Source organism: Pelobates fuscus, chromosome 13 (genome assembly GCF_036172605.1).
Source record: "Pelobates fuscus isolate aPelFus1 chromosome 13, aPelFus1.pri, whole genome shotgun sequence".
NCBI classification, from domain to species: Eukaryota; Metazoa; Chordata; class Amphibia; order Anura; family Pelobatidae; genus Pelobates; species Pelobates fuscus.
Genome location: NC_086329.1, coordinates 88,177,804 through 88,199,038, shown reverse-complemented (window position 1 = coordinate 88,199,038; position 21,235 = coordinate 88,177,804). Strand labels below are relative to the sequence as shown.

General features: G+C 43.2%; 2 protein-coding genes across 2 annotated transcripts in view; both read left to right on the top strand.

The window, feature by feature from the left end:
- Positions 1–5,476, top strand: part of LOC134582642 (probable E3 ubiquitin-protein ligase MID2) — a 43,607-nt gene extending 38,131 nt beyond the window's left edge. Inside the window, exon 2 of the mRNA XM_063439300.1 lies at positions 5,390–5,476. The gene's annotated coding sequence lies outside the window, so the exon portion shown is untranslated. The remainder of the gene's footprint in view (positions 1–5,389) is intronic.
- A 5,320-nt stretch (positions 5,477–10,796) lies between these two features.
- LOC134582971 (E3 ubiquitin/ISG15 ligase TRIM25-like) lies at positions 10,797–15,126 on the top strand. Its single transcript, XM_063439699.1, has 2 exons — positions 10,797–11,792; positions 14,806–15,126. The coding sequence occupies exons 1-2, from the start codon at positions 10,799–10,801 to the stop codon at positions 14,832–14,834; spliced, it is 1,023 nt and encodes a 340-aa protein (XP_063295769.1). The 5' UTR covers positions 10,797–10,798; the 3' UTR covers positions 14,835–15,126.
- The last annotated feature ends 6,109 nt before the right edge of the window (positions 15,127–21,235 follow it).

Below are 21,235 nucleotides of genomic sequence, written 5' to 3'. Positions count from 1 at the left end.
CTACCCTGTAGTGTGGCCGAGCTGCTCTACGGTCCGCGATGCCCGGCCGGAGTGATGGGAAAGTGCACGCTCAGTGTGCACTTCCTGTCAGTCCGGCCGGTTACAGGAAACAGAAACTCAGCGCGGAACAGGAATTTCTGTTTCCTGTAACCGGCCGGACTGACAGGAAGTGCACACTCAGTGTGCTGTGCACCTTCCTATCACTCCGGCCGGGCACCGCGGACCGGAGAACAGCTAGGCCACGCTACAGGGGAAAGGAGGGAGGGAAAAGCAGTTGCAGCCGCCTGAAGCTCTTTACAGAGCGCTCAGGCGGCTGCAGCATTTAAAGGGCTGGCCGACCGCGGCCGGTCCTAAAAGAATTACGGGCGGCCTGGGGGGCAATTGCCTCCCTGCCCAGCCCGCCCCTGCCCGCTGCACCCGCACTCAGCAACAGAACTAGCCCTCTCCCATCACATACACTGCAAACATCCACATACGCCAACCCGCAAGCAGCATCCCCACTATTGCAATACCACATGCAGACATCACAAGCAGCAACCGCACAAGTAACTTCCATATATGTTTGGAGGCTACGTGTATGGTTTCACACATGGGCGGCCCTGTTTGCAATGTCACCAGCAAACACAGAGAAAGTGTGTAATTAAAGGGAAACTATAGTAAAGTATTTTTTCTGGCACTATAGCTCCCGGTAGTTTCCCCCCCATTCCTAAATCCTGGACTGTTAGGTGTGCCTTAAGGAGAGGGTTGAGGGGCACTGAGTTAGATGACCAAAAGTAGTCTAACGACTCAGAAGTTCCTTTAGTAACTATGTGTTAGATGGCCACTAGCGGTGGAGTTAACCCTCAAAAGTTAATTATTGCAGTTCCTTAAAAACTCACAGTATTGCAAAGAGTTTTTGGTGCTAGACTGGAAACTGGAAAGTACGGCGTTAGCAGCTTGATCTTATCGGTCTGCCGGCAGATGAATGGAGTTCCTCTGATGAAGTGAGCACTAGACTCACGAAACGCGTAAGGACTCTATCACTTTCTGGCACCCATCGCAAAGAAGACCGGGCTTCACTTGGAACGCAGGGAGATCGGTGACACACACGCGGCTATCAACAGGTCCATTCATCTGCCGGCAGACCGATAAGATCAAGCTGCTAACGCCGGACTTTCCAGTTTCCAGTCTAGCACCAAAAGCTCTTTGCAATACTGTGAGTGCATATTCCTCCTTTTTTATTCTATTTAATAAACGGATTTTAATGCACTAAGCACCTTGTATTTTTTATTCACTTTCCGCAAGACAAAAATAACTTATCTACTAAACTACAGACCATTAACTATGATCTGTTCGTTATTATATTAAGTTATATACCAGGTACATTATTATTAATATTAAATATACTGCTTATATATATAATTTTGTTCAATATCAATTCAGCTTATCCAGCTCAATAATCCCAGTTTGACTATAACTGGAAATAGCTGCAATAGCTCGCATATCACGGACTGTCGTGAACTTTCATTTGAAAGATACTATTGTATCCATATAGAGACATTTTATATCACTAAGTTATATATGTTTTTATACTTTACTTAGTAATTACATTATGTTTTATAACATTAAGGTATACATCTGCACAGATTAATATTGTTCATAACCTGTTTTTACAAGCTATACATTGTCTGTTTAGCACTGCATAATACTCCTTCAATTTAAAGGTATACCACTCCTGAAAATGTATTGGATTTTATCTGATATTTTCTTTTTTCATTGCACTTAAAGGGACTTTTTAGTGGAGTCCTTTTTTCAGTTGAGAGGTTTTTCCTTTAGCCGTATTTTATACTCTTATATTAAGGTCCAAATTTGGACCTTATCTTCTTATTTCAGTGAACATACTATGGCTGCTCAATATTCCAAACCTGAGCATTGTGATGGGATATATTAATGAAGTGACCTCTCACCAGCAGTAAGGGAGATTTACCCAAGTAGCATTTGGGAAACTGTCCAGATGCGAAAAAAGTCTCAATACATCCCAATAGTACAGGAGGTTTAACAAGATGTTTAGTACCACTCGATTGGTCATTAAAGTGTAAACTCACCTGCCCAATCAAGGAAATTCTTTTAGATGAGTCCTACACCAACAATTCACCTTGCTTCTTTCAAATGAAAGTCAAAATCTCTAATAAGAAAGAAAAGGGTATTTACCCTAAATAGAACCCAAATTGGGTTTCCTAAGAATACCCCTTTCTGTCTCACATATTTTACCTGAAACCAACAAGGGGCATTATTAGTATAATGCTCACCTAAGAGTATTGCAGTGATGGTGCAGGTTGACACTCTTAATCATGCCAATAAGAAGAAAAAGGAGAAACTGATAAATTAGTGGAACTAAACTTACAAAAATATAACGTGGAGAAGAGAAATCAGTACATGCAGAAACATGGCAATTGTGAAAGAAAAAGGAGCTGGTTTAAGAAAACAAGTGACTTCAGGGATTATGGATATAAAGGAACATTTTGAGCTTCTAGAGAAGAGTGTCCTGAATGAGATCTCAAGACAAGATTTAATCCTTCTTGACTGCTCACATCTAATGCAGAAGCAGGAAAAAAGGATGAATGAACTCTCCAAGAAGATAAGTCACACTACGGAATTATTAAAAACACCTGATCCATTAAATGTTTTACAAGAAAAGCAATCTCTCAGGAATGGATTTTGTGACACTCCAAAGAAAGAAGGAGATCTAGATATCCCGGGTATTGCACAAGTATTTCAGATGAACTTAGCTGTTTTAATACAAGATTTAAAGAAAAGGCATACTATTATAATGGTTTTTTTTTTTTATAAATTCTTTATTTTTCGTTTTCAGTAATGTGTGGGTAGGGGGGGTACAGAAGAAAAAGAAGGGAAAGGGGTGGGTAGGGGTAACATAATGCAATCACAGTTTGTAATCCCTGCGTCTCAGGTCGGGCTCGTTTACTCGGAGCCGAGGTCAGGTTTGGACGTGGGTTGGCTGCTACCTGCGCTGACCCTTGCCCTACTGCTTCTTTGTGTGCCTGGTTCTAAGGTCAATTTGTGGTCAGGTCTTGTTGGTTCCGGTAGGGCCTGTCCTCAAGGCTTTGGTTATGTGAGGTACCCCTGGTTTTTGGGAGTGCCTGTTAGCATATTGTCGGGTGACTCCTTTGGTTAGGTAGCCTTGTCTAGTGTTCTTTGTTTGGTGCTAGGGACTACGGTATTCCATTGTTAGTTTTGTTGCATCAGTGGTTTAACGGCCTCGCGTGTTTTCTGTTTGGAGCTGGGTGGGTTCGTCTAGGGGTAATGGGTCGAGGGTTGTGGGGGTAAGGTGGATGGTGTTTGGTGTGTTGTGTGGGTCTGGGGATTGTGCCCCCTGTGGGCCTGGTTCCTGTCCTGTCCCCACTCTTACACTGATCTGTTGATGATCTTGGTGTCTTCCTTCTGGTTGGGGTTGACCGTTTTGGCCCAGGGTGGGAGGTTCGTGTGGTCGCGTGGTGTATTGTGTAGGTTTTGTCTCGTGGTTGTGCTGGTGCGGGTGTGGTGGTGTTTCCTCCTCTCAGTGCCCTCGCTCGTTCCTCTATCTCTCTATTAGTGGCCTGAGAGTGGGGTGCGTGGTTGGTGGGTCCCGCCCCGTGTCTGCGCGTCCACACCGACCGTGCCCCTGGTCCGCTGAGGGCCGTCAGGGCTCTCTGGGCTGGCTATTGTCAGTCTCTGTCGGTGGGAGTTGGAATTGGTGGGCTTAGGGGGGGGCAGCAGGGTTATGTCTTGGGGTTCGTATGAGCAGTGGCCGTTGGGGTCGGGCCTGTCTGTCTATAGCGTGGCGGTCATGTGCCGGGTCGCCTCTTGGTCCTGTTTCGATGGCGTTCGGTTGTGGGTGGCTTTCTGGGCTGCGGTTCGTCTTTTTGCTGGGATCGCTGGAAGGGTGAGTCTGGGTGGGCTTCTCGGGAGGAGCTAATGGTTCTTGTGGGTGTTGTTATGCAGGAATTGTACCCGTGGCTTAGTAGTTCATGTCCCAGAGGTCCCATGTCCGGTGGAAGGCCTTGTAGGAGTCGTGGATTTTCGCGGTAAGTTCATCTAAGTCTCTCGTTTCTCTGATTTTACGGATGACTGTCCCCAGTTTGGGTGTCCGCTGGTCTGCCCATAGTTCTGCGATTGCCCTGCGTGTGGCTAGGGTTATGCGGGCCATCAACTTGTTTTCCTGTCTGGTGAGGATGTCCAGTGGTTTGTTTAGTAGCATTGTCCATGGCTGTATTGGGATGGGTTTCCCTATCACCTGTGCTATGAGGCCCTGTGTTTCCGTCCAGATCTTTTTTAGTTTGGGGCATGTCCACCAACAGTGGAGGTAGGTGCCCTTTTCTCTGCATAGTTTCCAGCATTCGTCGGTGGGTTTCTGTCCCATGTGGTGTAGTTTTTGCGGTGTCAGGTACCAGCGGAAGATGGTTTTATAGGCCTGTTCTTTATGTGCTATTATAATGGTTTTAAAGACATTGCTGGATGTAAAAATAACTACAGACATATTTCTAGATGAAAACACAGCCAGTAATCTAGTAAGTTTATCGAAATGCTTGCAAAGTACCTACGCAGTATGCTACAGCCAGAGTCGTCCACACACACCAATGAGATTTCAGTTTTATCCTCAGGTTTTAAGCAACAGAGTAATTACCTTTGGACGACACTACTGGGAAGTGGAGACCAGTAAGGATGGGTGGATTATAGGGAGGGCCTATCCCAGCATAGACAGAAAGGGACGTCTGTCATATGATCGTAGCTACACTGGTAAAATAGAGTCTTTTGTTGGAGTTTGCAAATCCTGGAGATTACGAGCATACAGGACTAATTATTCAGTGTTTTCTGACAGGATGGTAAGTACCTTAAATTGCAGACCATTCTGCCATAGACTAGGGATATACTTGGACTATGAGTTGGGGCTGCTGTCATTTTACGAGATGCGTGACTATCACACACTTGCACACCTTCAAAGCCTCTTCTTGCTGCCATCTGTGTCTGGGATCAAGGCAGGGTGAGAATCATTGGCAGTATTAATGATCAGTACATCTGTCAGGTCTAGAATAGTACCTGTGATAAGCCACACGGGAAATCTACTGGGAGACAGGAGTAGGTGAAATGTGTGGGCAGTTTGTTTTGTAGATTTAATTTGGGGTCTGGAATATTTTACGTTGACAAAGATTTGCCTAGTGCAGAGTTCTCCAAACTCTTGCTCTCCAAATGCTGTAGAACTACAATTCATGATTCTTTGGCTGTTTCATTTAAAGAATCATGGGAGTTGTAGTTCAGCAACATCAGGAGGACCAGAGTATGGAGAACTCTGGCCTTGCCAGCTCACAGAATACCTCTTCCTAAACCTTCTACAAGATGTCATCTCATACCAAAGGTCGTGGATAGAGTTGCTTGTCTATTTCTGCCTAAACTCACCCGCCACATCCTAAATCCAATTTGCATAAAGGGTGATCTGGTTTTACCTAGAGAAGGAGACAAGTACCCTAAGGTTTAGTCACACAGCCTTCCTCAAGGGAGATCCCCCCTGAGGAAGGCTGTGTGCCAAAATGTCATGGGTCTTATCTCCTGCTCTAGGTCAGTACACCTGTGGTTACATTTATATATGGTTTCATATTATGAGCACTTTATATAGAGGTTCATGTGGTTATATGTATGTTTCATACTGTTTGCATGCCTGTACTGTATACTTGCACTTGTATACTTTGTCTTGTCAGGGTATTTATATCGGCAGACATTTTGTGCTATGATAGAAATTAAAATGTATATTGTCAGAGTCACTCTGAACAGAGCAGACTCCATTTTGTTATTTTCAAGCTAACAAAAGACACACGATTTCTATCCTTTCTGTAACACTAACTACTGAGCTGGGAGCTTAGGAATGTTTGTATATACAAATCAAGTGATAAGAAATGAGAACGGGGGATGGACAGACTGTCTAAATGCTAATGGAATAGAATAATTCTAAACCCAGACATTTGTGACAGAGAAGATTAAATAATTTAATTTTACTTTCGATATTGTATAAGGTCCCATTGTAAGAGAAAGGTGAAACTTAGTTTACGAACTGTCATATTAGAAATTACAGCAGGAATTGGAGACACACTGTCTGAAGAAAATTCAAAGAAACTCTTTGAACTGACAGAAAACTTAAGTTATAGATAACCATAAAGATAAGCTAAATGACATCAAAATTGCCACCAGGAAAAGTTAACTCTTTCCTGGATAGGAATGTTTAGTGGGACGAGACTGCCCTTTATAGACCAAATACTTAAATTGCTATCTGGAAGGTAACCACACCTCCAGTTTTCTATTGGTCTATCACCTAGTGACGAACAGAGAATTTTTCCCTTTAAAAGTTAAGACAAAGGGAAGATAAGGGAGAGAAGCAAAGGAAGCAAAGGGGTGAGCAGTCGGGGACAAAGCAAGAAGTAGAAAAGCAGAGTCAGAGCGAGAAAGAAACATTCCTTGACACTTAGCTACCCGAGAACATCTGATGAGAATGTCTACTCAACTGGTAATTATACTGGTTTCATTTAATTAATCTAAATTAATTAAAATTTTTCTAATAGCATGATATGACTGGATAAATCACGATCAGATTTCGATATTTAGAAATCTTAGTTAACTAAGAAGTATATAATTATAACCATTCCATTCTGCAGATGGAATTAGAATAATTATGTATTTATGTGATTTATCACATGTTAGCATATCGTGATATTTATCCAGGTGTATTGATTTGCTCTAAAATAAGATAAAATATCTGTTTAGGCAAGTTAAAATTCTGCTTATAGAACATGGTAGATTACTCCTATTAGATGGTTCCAGGAAATGACTAATGAGCTGGTTTAAATTTTATTTTATTTAAAATTACATGAGAATAGATCTTAATTACCTAGGAGGTCTAGCCAGCATTGAAAGGGTTATTCTAACTGTTAGCTAAAGTTTTTATGGCCTTATGCTGCAAGCTGTGTGAAAGAAAGTGTCTCTGTGAAGCCCATCATAAATCATTGTCTTGACCAATGTTAACCATTGGAATGTGTATTGCCATTGTATTGCATACCATGTTATACTAAATATTCATTGATTATTATCACACATGTTACATATTATTATTATTTAAATTGTCACAATAAATTGTATCTATTTTTATAACAAATTGTGATTTTATTTATATGGAATACATTTCACTTACACGATAACGATCTTTGGGATCTGAGAATTGAAATAGTGGGCAATTCTCAACTGTTTACTATTATTATCCCATAAAAATCCCCACAGTCTGCATGGTTTTACTGTATCTTTATATGAATAAAATATTATCTATATGCAACTACTCCTGGTGTGCGTTGGGTTTATTCATTATATTGATTTTTGGACCTGGTGGGGAAACAGTTTTTTTTTTTCTCATTAAGCTCCCAGCACTTTCTTAACTGCATGTTTCGTAACCGCAATTCGGACATGCGGGTACTTCCAAATGTCAGAGAGTGCCGAATTCTCGAAATTACCGAATTGCCGAAGTTCCAAAGCACAGTATTGCCCAAGTACTTATATACTTATCCAGTGGAAGAAGGTTACACTGTATACAATTTTAAATAAATAAATATACAAACATAGCCAGAATTCAGCTGTAAGCATTTGCAACACTTACAACAATCAAGTAACATACATTCATATAAAGTGTAAGTTACTTAGCCAGTCAATGTAATGACAGGTATGAATAAGTAGATAGCTCCCTAATACCGTGGAAATTAGGGAGTTATCTACTAAAAGGCTGAAAGACCTAAATTGGTCTTTCAGCCAAATTTACTAATACTAAGTAAAGATTACTTAGTATTAGTAAATTATGCCCCTACTCGCTATACCACGATTAGGGGCATGTCTATTAAACAGCGAGCAGCCTGTGGCTGCTCACTTTAAAAAAAAAAAAAGTCCCCCCTCCCCCTCCTAACATAAAGGGGGGACCTAATGCCCCCTCCTGCCCCCCACCCCTGAACGGCGGGTGGGGGCCCTAAATCATAATAAGGGGGGACCTAATGCGAAGAAACAGAAAGTATGAAATTCATATCTTTGGATGATCACAAAGAGTATAAATTGACATATAACATGTATTGCAATACCTCAGGTGTAATCTACCTCATCACGTATCCATGCCCCAAGCAATATGTGGGAAGAACCAAAAGACCTCTCAAGATAAGGATTGCAGAACATATCCGCAACATGAGAAGAGGTCTACCCACACATAAATTTATCTAAACACTTTAAGGAAATCCAACTGGTCTGGATTTCTTACCAATAGAAAAAGTGAATATAAATTGGAGAGGAGGAGATCTAGAAAGGAATTTAGACCAAACAGAGGCCAAGTGGATATTCACCCTTAATACTCTAGTACCAAAATGTCTTAAAGTGGATTTTGAATTAAATGCTTTCTATATAGTTAATGAACCTTTTACTTCTATTCCTTCGAATTTTCACCTCTATTCCACATATTCTTACCCTTATTTTTACATGTTATTTGTTATGCATGGGTTCTCTTATCATACCCTATGATTTGATTATATTACTCTTTTAGATTGAGGTTTTAAGTATCATCTTGATTTTTTATTAATTAATTTTATATTATTTTGACTTCTATACATGGACTCATGTTATATATTATGCATTTGTACGCATTTTAGAATTCTAACCTCATTTATAAATGTATACCTTTTCTATGCTCACTCCTTATATGTCTTTTATCTATATTTCTGATTTAGTATTTGTGGCGAAACCAACCTCGCCACTGGGCCCTGGAGAAGCCTGTTTGCTAGCCTCCTACCTGCTGACTATGGCCCCTGGGTTATTTGGGGCATATTGTACTTTATATTACTGCTACTGGCCCTTTAAAATCAGCAATGGATATATTGGGACTTTTGGGACTACTGTCCCTTTAAGACTGTGATACATATTCCAGTATACTGCCTTTAATATTACATATGTATTTATGTGTTGAGTTTAACCTGGGATATGTATGCAGCATTCACCTGATTGTTCGGTAGAATCACTCCATTCATTATATTGAGTGAAACTACCGAACAACCAGACCACCCAGGACTAAGTGTGCCTCCAATTACAGTTTGCAACAATGTTGCAAACGGGTAATTGGCAATCAGTGTAATGTATTCTTTGTCCTCTGGGTGGCCGCCATTCGGGAAACAAACACGTGGCGGCGGCCATCTTAAACTACCGAACAGCGGTGTTTTGCCGTTGAGTGTCTGGAACTAAAATCGGACACTTGACTAGGCAAACACCGCTGAGACCTCCATACTTCCAGAAATTCGTATGGAAACTACCGAATGACCCGCCGTTCGGTAGAAAGAACCCCACAAACAAGGGAATTCATTCAAACCCTCTCCAGGCTCTATAACACAGGCAATTCGTCTGTTTTCATTCCCTTGTTTGTGACCGACCGCAGGGCCAAAATGCATGGAACTGTTTTCGGATACTTTACCCATGCGGTCGGTCAAATCTTTGGAACCCCATATCTCCCGAACCATTCATCCGAATTACTTGAATTTTGGATATGTTGTCCCCCTGAATAAGGGCTATCCAGCGATGCTGGATTTAAAGGTGTACCCCCGGGTTTTGGGGTACATCCAGAACTTGGCTGAAAAAGTGTACCGGATAATTGGGTTTAATGTTATCTGAGGGGAGGGGATGTGTGGGCTGAACCATGTATGTGATTGGTTATGTTATGCCTCCCCCTGGGTGTGGCCTGTATGTGTATTATTGTAATAAAAGCCAGGCTGGATGAGACAGTCCAGAGTTCCTGTTTTACCCTCAAAGTGATGTGTCGTCTCATTATTGGGGGAAGGATTTATTGTATGCTGTTCCAGTTGACTGCTAGGAGTACAAGCCTATTCGTATGGTTCCTATTCAATGGTCTACAGCATTCATACGCTTGGGAGAATTTAAAGGTTTCTCGGATTCGGTGATTATGGTGTCTGCCAGAGTGCTTGGAGTCCTCAGGAAGCACTAGGAGCATCCATTGACGGAGGTACCAAGTCGGGGTGCCAGGTGATCCGTTACAGTATTACTTCTAGTTAATGCCCTATCTATATCAGCACTTTACAAGCAATTTTTATAATCTGCAGAATTTCCACAAAAACTATGAATTTTTTCTGTCCTAAGTTAATATATTCTCGTATAAAAGAGCGTGGACAAATAACTCCCATACTTATGCTTATATTTATAATAACTTTTTGTTCAAATTATTCACGCTATATATTTATTCCACCTAAACACTTTTTTCTCTGTATACATACTTTTAGATCTCAACATCTGACTATATTACCCTCTCACTGACTTCATTAACCCTTGCAACTCTAATCAGCACCTACATTTTGGAACTATAACATTATCTAACCCGTTCTATTTTAAGATTTAAATAAATTTTTACCACACACTCACTTATATTCTCTTATTTCACCGATCATAATTGCTACAATTATACTCCAATAGATTCACCCATGTATAATGTGAGTAAGGTGGTAATTGAGTATCAACATTCTTCTTGTATCATTATTGCATTTTGCTGAAGTCAATATGTACATCATATCAAGGCTATTTAAGGAGGTTTAATTTGTGCAAGCAGGAAAGTTTTGCTCGGTCGGGCCAGGTGGGGGAGGTCTTACTTTAGTGAATAACCCTGAGGGTTTACAAGAAGAAAATAATGACACACCCAATTGTTCACTTATTTTGACAGGAAAGAAATTTTAAGTTTCATTTCTTGTTCCCGCTCACAATGATGGCGTCTGCAGACCTGAGAGATGAGCTAAACTGCTCCATCTGCCTGAATATTTATACCGATCCAGTAACTCTAACTTGTGGACACAACTTCTGCCTGCTCTGCATTGGGAATGTGCTGGATACACAGCAGGAATCTGGAGTTTATACCTGTCCTGAGTGCAGAGCAGAGTCACAGGATCGTCCAGCACTGCAGAGAAACACAACTCTGAGTAACATCACAGATCGTTTTCGATCTCCCCAGCAAATGGAGGAAGATACGGGGATCGCCTGTACTTACTGTTTGCACATTCTTGTACCTGCTGCTAAAACATGTCTGCTTTGTGAAGCTTCTCTGTGTGAAACCCACCTGAAGGTCCACAGCAAGTCAGCAGAACATGTCATAACTGAGCCCACTACTTTCTTGGAAAACAGGAAATGCTCAGTGCACAAAAAGGCACTGGAATATTATTGCACTTTTGATGCTACCTGTATCTGTGTGTACTGCAACGTGATTGGAGATCACAAGGGGCACCAAGTGAAGATATTAAATGAAGCCTCTGAAAATAAGAACAACAACCTGAGAGACAATTTAAAGGTACTGACGTCACAGAGGGTGGGAGCTGAGGAAAGAGTTGCAAGTCTGCAAAAGCACAGGACAGATGTGAAAGAAAAGGCAGTTGTTGAAACGGAGAGAGTTACTGCTGTGATCAGGGAAATCAGGAAACAGCTACAAGCCTTAGAGAACCAAGTCCTTGGTGAGATCTCTAACCAGGAAGAGCAGGTTTCACTTCAAGTCTCAAATCTTACCCAGCAACTGGAATTAAAGATGGAGCAGCTGTCCAAGAAGATAGCTTACACTGAGGAGCTGTTAAACATAACTGACCCATTGACTGTTCTACAAGAAAAGGAGTCACTCAGTGCTGGGTTTTATGCTGTTCAGATGGGAGGAGAAGAAGTTCTACGAGATCTGGATGTAGATGTGATCTTGAGTACATTACATTCTGGCTTAGGTAATATAATAACTGGTTTAAAGAATAAACATAAGATCATGGTGATTTCAAACACGTTACTAGATATAAACATGTCTTCAGACATATCACTGGATAAAAACACAGCTAACAATAATGTAATTCTATCAAAGGACTTAAAAAAAGTATCTTGGACAAACACTAATCAAAATTGCAGAGACACACCGGAAAGATTTCAGCCTTATCCTCAGGTTTTAAGCAGGAGGAGTTTTAACTCAGGACGACATTACTGGGAAGTGGAGACCAGTAAGGATGGGTGGATTATAGGGATGTGCTATCAGAGAGTAGTTAGGAACAGAAACCAATCATACTATGCACTTAGAAAAAAATATTTACATTACAAAGCACTCCCTAATCAAAATTATGGCATAGACTCCTACTTTGGTGATAACGTTTCCTGGCAATTGCGTTGCTATAATAATGAATATTCATTTATTTGTAATAGTCAAGTATCCAGCCTACGTATTGCCTCTACCTGTCAGAAATTAGCGATGTACCTGGATTATGAGGCTGGGAAGCTGTCATTCTATGAGCTGTGTGACCCTATCAGAAAAATATATACAACAGTATATACCTTCACCGAACCTCTTCATGCAGCAATTTGTGTCTGGGATGATGCTTGGGTAAAAATCACAACTTAAAATTCTGACACAGACTAGTGAACGTGGTTAGTTATATAGTGGCAGCACAGTGTTATGGTGATATAAAAAGGGTAGAAGTCTACTACTAGTAGATACACTTTAGTCTTTACTACAACCAATGGAAAGCTAACAGTGATTTAGAAAAGGTAGTAGATACCTAGAATAGTATTGTCGTGGATGTATAAAAGGCTAACAGTGATACATAAAAGGTAGTAGATGATAATTAGTAGATATTAATGAAAGTATTTAAGGCGAACACAGTAAAAACATTTAATGATAATTAAATAATGCTTGGGATGTGTGTAAAGTCACTGTTGTTATTATTATAAATAGCATGTAGAAAGCATCAACAATTTCTGCAGTGCCTCATAGTTATGCAATCGAGCAATAATAATATTTAACTAACATACAAAAACAATGTTACCAGGCACAAGAGGAGGAGAAGAACATGGTCAAAAAAGGAAAAAAGCGGGGGCGGAGCCTGACAGCCTAGCTGTAAAGACGTGGACGCCACGAGCTCCTGCCTGGCGGGCAAAATTCGGGGTCAAAGCGATGGCTACAAAGCCCAAGAACCCACCAGGGTGCACCACCCATGTCGGGGGTGCACCCCGGAATCGAATGGAACAACTCCGAAACCCGTCGGGGCCGGGAGAGCGGAACGCCAAGTGCGGCCTACTCGGGCTGGAGTCGGGGAGAGGCGGCCGCTCTTCCCGACACCGGTGCCCCCAAACGGATACGCTAACATCCGACCCCCCCCCCTTTGGACCGGTGGGGGATATCCCGGTCCCAAATGGGTGAACTGACCAGGCCTGGGGACGAACTAACAGGCTACACCGTCTGCAGAGGCAATGCACCGCTGAGCGCGGTCAAGATGGCGCCTCGGAAAAGGCCCAAGACGCAGAGCCCAACGCTTCCCCTGGAGGCTTTTGACCGGATCTGTAGGGGCTTTTGGACAGTGCTTTGCGGACGTGGAATGGCCTACCATTTAGCGGTAAAAGCGGTGGCTACATGTATACGCCCCACAACTCGCCGCCGCCAATACGCCTTCTTACCTCTAGCCTCCAGAGCAGCCATCCGGCAACGTAGACGCCAAAAATCTAAATGGCGGGAAACAGCGCCGAGACACTCGGGCGCACTCACTCTCTCCCACACGCGCAGGAGCCGGTTCCTCGAGCAAGCACTGCAAACAAGCAACTCACCTGTCCCAAAAGCCTGCGATCAGCGAAGCACCACCCTACCGACCCCCACTCAAGCTGCAAGCCACGATGCTGCCCACAGGTACACCAGGCGGAGCACTGCTGGAGCGACATCTCAGCCTGGGATCATCGATGAGGGGGCCACCAACGCCATCACCCAAGACATGAGCTGGAAGGTGAGCCTAGAGAAGCCTGGGCCAAACGACTGGGAGGCCAGGGTTCGTGAGAAAGCCCCCATTGGAGTAAGCACTGGCAAACGGAACTGCCCTTCTATAGGCATTGGCTGACAGACTTATCAACTTTACCTGCTGTGCCACAGAGCACACGGAACAAGTAACTTAATGTGCCATCCACTTTATTTCCACGGTTCCTAACCTGCTGTCCCCACATTGTTGCCCCACAGTTCTTCTGCACACACTGTCGTTACGCCTAGATTGCCTACCCACAGTATTCACCGATTATAGTCGCTACTAACACGGCACATTAGACGGATGGGCTTGTTTTAACTCACAGTTGATACTGCCTAGCAAATACAGACCAGCCAAACTTATATTGTTAAGCTTGCATACTCACAACCGCCAAATATACTCATCTGGGTAATTTACTCTGACTCCATGCACCGTAACACAAGCAATAGTTACTACTAATATTGGCACCCACTTTGTTTAGCCTTAAAACCAACTACCATATAGTTAATACCCTAGTTAAGCTTGTTTATCATATGTTAAGGTATCTATGTTTCCTCTTGTAGTCTCTCAGGTCCTCAACTCAAACTTAGGTTTCAGCCTGTATACTTAAACTATAAAAATGTGCAGTTCTTCATATGTTACGACACTGTATTTACCTGTGATTTTGCCATATGTTTGTCATGCTGTCGTGGCATCACAAGCAATAATGTCACTCTATGCACTAAGAAAAATAAAGAATTTAAAAAAAAAACAAAAAAAACAAAAAAAAAAAAAGGAAATAAGCACAAAAAAAAAAAAATCAGCCTGAGATTTTACCATTAGCAAACTATATCTGTTGGTTGCAATCTGAAACATTTTTTTTAAATTTCTTTTTGTTCAATTTACATATGTTAACTGTATGTTTATTCTCTAATTAAATTTACCTTTAAAAAAAAAAAGGCAATATTTGTGTTTTGTTCTTTTTTTAAAGCACCAATTGTGGAGTGTGTTTCAATTTAAGTTGTTAAAATGCCAGAGACTAGTCAAGATTGGCTTCTCATTGCATCATGGAAACCTCAAACTAATGAGTGGCAGCTTTTTACTAATAAAACGCAATGCTTCCTTGCCTTGTGATTAAACCCTTGAGGACGGAGGCAATTGTACACGATCTGATCGAACCAAAATGTGCACAAACCCTAGAGTTGGAGCTATATGTCTGTTCAATCATAATTTACCTGTTTCATATGAAGTGCACCTACACCTATTATATATAATTTTGTTCAGGAGAAACAGGACTTTCATTTCCAATCAAATATTTATAAATGAAACATAATTTAATATGAAAAAAATCTAAAAAAGTTTGAGAAATTAATAAATGTTATTTTCCAAGTTCTCTCTGGCATTTTAACTTTGAATGTCATAATACTGTTAGCTTTTTTTTTGTCAATCTTTGTTTTTATTGTGGCATAGATTGAACATGTGTGACATTATGATATTAGTATGTATGACATTAGTACAGTTGCAACAACATCAGTGTAAGCCATAACATGAGAACATGAGAAAAAGGACAAGTGACTGCACTGAGACATAGCTAACAAGATTAAAGGGTATTGTCTATACAAGGTCACTGTAAGAGTAGTCAAGATAACACTGTTGGCTTTAACTGCAATAAAACACACATATTTGTATTCAGCAAAGTGTCATGAGTACAACGGTAAAGGTTTTGGAAAGTTACAGGGTTTAATATAGAGCTTTCCCCTTTTCAGATTTTTTACAATGAAATTTGCCAGATTGGTTTGTTGGGCCTATATTGCCTTTGAGACCGTATGGCAGCCCAGGAATGAGAATTACCCCTATCACTGCATACCATTTGCAAAAGTACAACTCAATGTATTGAAAATGTCGTACATCCAGTCTTTCTTAGTAGCCACTTAGTCGCAAATCCTGGCCAAAGTTAAGAGTTTATATTTGATTTATGCATTTTTAACAAAAAAACTGCCTAATCACCAATGATATAATCAACATTATACATTTTACTGCTCTAAAACGCTCATATTTACATTCAGTGATGTCTCATTAGCAGCCACTTAGTTGCAAACCCTGACCAAAGTTAGAGTTCATATTTGTTTGGGTACATAGCATATTCATAAGCCACAACAGCGTGCATTAATAACTGAGCATAGATAGGTGATACAGTGGCATAGAGAGTTTGCACATTTTTGTTATGAAAAACACAAAAACAAAACATAATGATAAGCTAGGCCGACATGTCTGAACTATAATAAACTGTTAACTAATTCGCTTGCATAGGTAGTAAGACCATGTCATGGCACAATCAGTTTCCCCCTTTTGTGGTTCTGTGCCAAGATAGTTACTGTATGTGCGCCTTGTGTCTGGTGTGATGTGTTTGTCTGCATTTCGTTAGTGGTGGAGCAATAGGAATGCATGGCGCTGGTCGCACCCTCAACCTGGGGCGGCAAGTTGACATCTATCCCATATTCCCCTGAAAAACGCATAGCCTTCGCTAGCAATGTTTAAAGTTAATCACTATAGGTTTGCAAGCAGGATGTATACTGTAAATGAGAAGTCGCTGGCTCACACAGTGGCTTTAAGTGTGATAAAGCTCCCAGGGGGCCCCCTGGTAAGCTAAAAACATCCCCCACATGAGAGAATATGTAAACAGAAACATAACTATAAAACATAAATGTTCACCCCACAGTAACAGTTGGAGTAGTGGCATGATGCTGGTCATGGAAGGGTAACCATTACCCCGCTGAGGTGGCTCAGAGTCCATCCGTGGAAGTCTTGAGTAATACCAGGTTAGCAAAGTAAAGAGGGTCCGTTCGGAGGGTCATCTGCTCGACAGAAGTGGGCCGGTTTGGGCCTTTAGTTAAGACGGATGGTGTGAAATGCTTATCAAGGGGTTTGGGTGGTCAGTGAAAAACGGCAGTCTTGCCAGCCTATGTGAGTCTCCTATGGGGAAGCTGCACAGTCAAGCAGGCTAGTGTGCAATCAGGTGTGGGTATCTGGCTTCACATTTATCCTAGGGAGAGTCCCCCTCCCGCGTTACCGTTCAGCCGATGCCTCGTGTGGGCAGAGTGCAAGCCTGCGCCCTGCGCTGGAGGCTCTCGTTCCGCGTTCCGAGTGTGCAGAGGAGTGGAGTGGCGGTGAGGGTCACAGGTTCGCCTGGTGAGTGTCTTAAGGTCCCGGTAGTGGATTGCGCAATTCGCTGTGTTCTGACTCACTCACTGAGCGCCTGAGCCGCGAGGGAGAGGACGACCAGCAGGAGGTACAGAGTGTGGCACCCCCCTACTGGATGGCACCCGGGGCGGACCGCCCCCCCCCTTAGTACGCCACTGCTTGCAGGGTTAAGTCCTCCTCTAGTGGCTGTCTATCATAGAGACTTCAGTGTCGCCAAAATCCCCATAGGAAAGCATTACAGCCATTGCCGCAAATGCGCATTAGGTCTCCCCCGCCGGCTGACGTTTTAACCCCTTCAGCAACTTGGGATGGGGACTACACAAATATGTTTTCCTGGCACTGGAAAGTCCCTTTAAATGTGATACAATTTGGTCGTACTAGGGGTGCTACAAACTTTGGCGGTTGACAAAAAAGAAAATCCAAACAGCGGAATAAGAAGCTTCACTGATTCGTTTGTGGTGGCGTAGGAGATATACAGATGGGGTAGCATCAGGGCCGGCGCTACCATAAGGCGGCCCAGGCGGCCGCCTTAGGGCGCACCGGCCCTGGGGGCGCAAAATCGGGCTGACCGGAAGGAGGGAAGCGCACTGCGCTCCCCTCCAACCGACGACCTGTTGTAGCGTGGCCGAGCGCCCGGTTCTGCGGGCGGGCGCGAGGGAGCACTCTCCCATGTGTGCTTCCTCTTCAGCTCCCTCGCGCGCCGCATACTGATACCGGAGCCGGAAGATGACGTCATCTTCCGGCACCGGCATCCCTACGCGGTGCGCGAGGGAGCTGAAGAGGAAGCACACATGGGAGAGTGCTCCCTCGCGCCCGCCCGGGAGCCAGCCAGCCAGCCAGCCAGGGAGGGAGCCAGCCAGCCAGGGAGGGAGCCAGCCAGCCAAGGAGCCCAGCAGCACCACTGGACCCCAGGGAATCCCTTCAGCACTCCAAAAAGGTAAGGAGGCTGAGGGATTAAATTAAAAAAAAAAACATGTGTTAGTGTGAGTGTGTGTCTGCTAGTGAGTGTCAGTGTGTGTGTCTGCTAGTGAGTGTCAGTGTGTGTGTTTGCTAGTGAGTGTCAGTGAGTGTGTCTGCTAGTGAGTGTCAGTGAGTGTGTCTGCTAGTGTCAGTGAGTGTGTCTGCTAGTGTCAGTGAGTGTGTCTGCTAGTGTCAGTGAGTGTGTCTGCTAGTGTCAGTGAGTGTGTCTGCTAGTGAGTGTCAGTGTGTGTGTTTGCTAGTGAGTGTCAGTGTGTGTGTCTGCTAGTGAGTGTCAGTGAGTGTGTCTGCTAGTGAGTGTCAGTAAGTGTGTTACTGTGTGTCTCTTACTGAGTGTGTTTGTTTGTGTATTAGTGAGTCTGTTTGATGTCTGTTAGTGAGTGTGTGTTTGTCAGTGAGAGTGTATGTCTGTCTGTCGCTGAGTGTGTCTGTCAGTAAATGTGTGTGTCTGTTAGCTGGTGTGTATGCATCTGTTCGTGAGAGTGTGTGTGTGTCTTCAGCACTTACCTTTCTCTAGCGCCGGACTCCCTTGGCGCTGGGGATCCCTCCGCCTCTCAGCTCCGAATGCTCTTGCCGCGCACGCATTCAAACCGCCCATAGGAAAGCATTACTCAATGCTTTCCTATGGACGTTCAGTGTCTTAGAATAGCGGAAGCTCCTCTAGTGGCTGTCAGTGAGACATCCACTAGAGGCTGGATTAACCCTCGGTGAAACATAGCAGTTTCACTGAAACTGTTATGTTTTCAGCTGCAGGGTTAAAACTAGAGGGACCTGACACCCAGACCACTTCATTGAGCTGATGTGATCTGGGTGTCTGTAGTGGTCCTTTAATTGTGTGTGCATCTGCATGCACTGGCGTACATACCGCGGTCGCAGGGGTCACAGCCCTGCAACCCCTGCGACCAGGTGCCCGCCGCCATGTGTTGGAGGGGGCGAGGATATGAATGACATCATATCCCTGCTCCCTGTGTACCACACAGCGCGGCTGGCGCCCTGTGATGGGGCTGGGCTGCAGGACAGGACTCCAAGGAGCCAGACAGCAGGCATCCAGGGGACAAGATTGAACTAGTATGTAATTGTGTATGTCTCTGTATGTATGTATGTATGTATGTAGGTCTCTGTATGCATGTATGTCTTTGTATGCATGTTTCTGTATGCATGTATGTGTCTGTATGTTTCTGTATGCCTGTATGTGTCTGTATGTACAAATGTATGTGTCCGTATGTACAAATGTATGTGTCTGTATGCCTGTATGTCTTTGTACGTATGTGTCTGTATGCCTGTATGTCTCTGTATACCTGTATATATGTATGTGTCTGTATGACGGTATGTTTCTGTATGCGTGTATGTCTTTGTATGCCTGTATGTATGTATGTGTCTGTATGCCTGGATGTCTCTGTATGTATGTTTCTGTATGTATGTGTCTGTATGACGGTATGCCTCTGTATGTATGTCTATATGCCTGCATGTATGTCTGTCTGTGTCTGTATGTCTCTGTACGATTATTTCTGTGTTTGTATGAACCTTATTTTAAACGAGGGTGGGGGGCACCAAAATGCATCTTCGCCTGTGTAACTAAAAATCCTAGCACCGGTCCTGGGTAGCATAGAAGGAGAGACACTGATGGGGAGGAACAGGAGGAGACACAAAGATGGGTGTAACATAAGAGATACTGGTGGGGGTGGCTAAGCAACGTAATAAAAAAAAAAAAAAGCTAAATTTAAGCGATAAGTCTGGAACTATAGCGGAATGGGACAATTTTACAGGTCAGCTACTTTGGCCTTACCTTTTGTAGTGTGGTTTCTAATTTGTTACATTTAATTCTTTAGGATAAGGAATAAACCACAGAGGGTTTTTCACTAAACTGTGTAATGTAGTGGATTGAAATAATTGCACAAAATAGGCAAAAATAGCTTATTTAGTAAAAATCTCCAGTTCAGCATAGGCACGGCTTGGCTAGTTTAATGTACATTTTTCAAAGCGTATTGTAATTCATTACATTTTTAGTGAATAATCCCCCTTTGTATTAGTACATATATATTTTGGATATTACACATGCAGGGCTGTGACAGACAGCCTGATGTTGCTTTCATTGAATGAGCACCAGAGAGTAGTTCCAATCTCCCCAAACTGCACTGCAATCCCTCTGTGCAGCAAAATGAAATTGTAAGCAGTTTCTTAGTGATTTATGGAACTTTCCTCTTACAAATCTATTTTTCCTCCTATGTCATTCTTATGTGATGTCAAGAATTGTTGCAGCCCTAGAAGAGGTAGACGGACAACTCAGAAAGATCTGTCATGGACCGAGGAGCCTGAGGCAGTCAGGGTCCCGGAGATCAGAGATGTCCCCAGCCAGAAAGCCATAATTCCTCAAATATTCCAGCTATAGGGCGCCTGCCTTCTATCACACTGTAAGATATGCCCTCAGCTTCTCAGCGAGACCTGGCAGTGATCCTGCTCTTATTGCCAGGTCTCCTCCATGCGCTGTATGAGGGGAAAAGGCAGAGCTTGGGTATAGGAAGTGATATCACTTCCTGCCCCAGCCTCTCCTGCACAATCTGTGCAGTTTGAAGATAAGGAGCAGCCTGGCAGAGACATCACTAAGCAGGTTTGTATGGTTCTTGTAAATATATACTTCAGCCTCTACGCCTCCCTGTACCTCCCTGTGCCTATGTCTCCCTCTGCAGCCTTTACGCCCCCTATACCTGCCAGCACCTGGTACAGCCCATATCACTCCTGCACCCACAACAGCACATGTCACCCCCTCCCCCAAACACACTGCAGTCTCTATATCTCCCACACATAATAGAGCAGGGGTAGGCAATCTACGACACTAGTGCCATGCACGGCACTCGAGGTGTCTTTGCACGGCACTCAAGGCTGCTACAGCCAAACAGGCTCTGGCCTATCAGGAGTCCCAGTGAAACTTCAGATATCTGCTAATACGAAAAGGTGGTGAAGGACAATCCTCAATTTATGTATTGCAGCACATAGAGTAAGTGATCTCAGATCACTTCCTCCCAGCACTTGTGAATGGAAATCCACACTGAAGTAGAGCAGCCTGCAGCTGCTGTAGCAGCTCCTGTCCTTGACCTGTACCTGGCCAGCCTGGTCTCCACTGGAACCCAGGGAAGCCACCCACACTGCTAGATATACACAGAAATGCACAATAACCCTCCCCTCATGCAAATAATACGAACAACCCACAAGCAAACATACATACAATCCGCACAAACGTAACC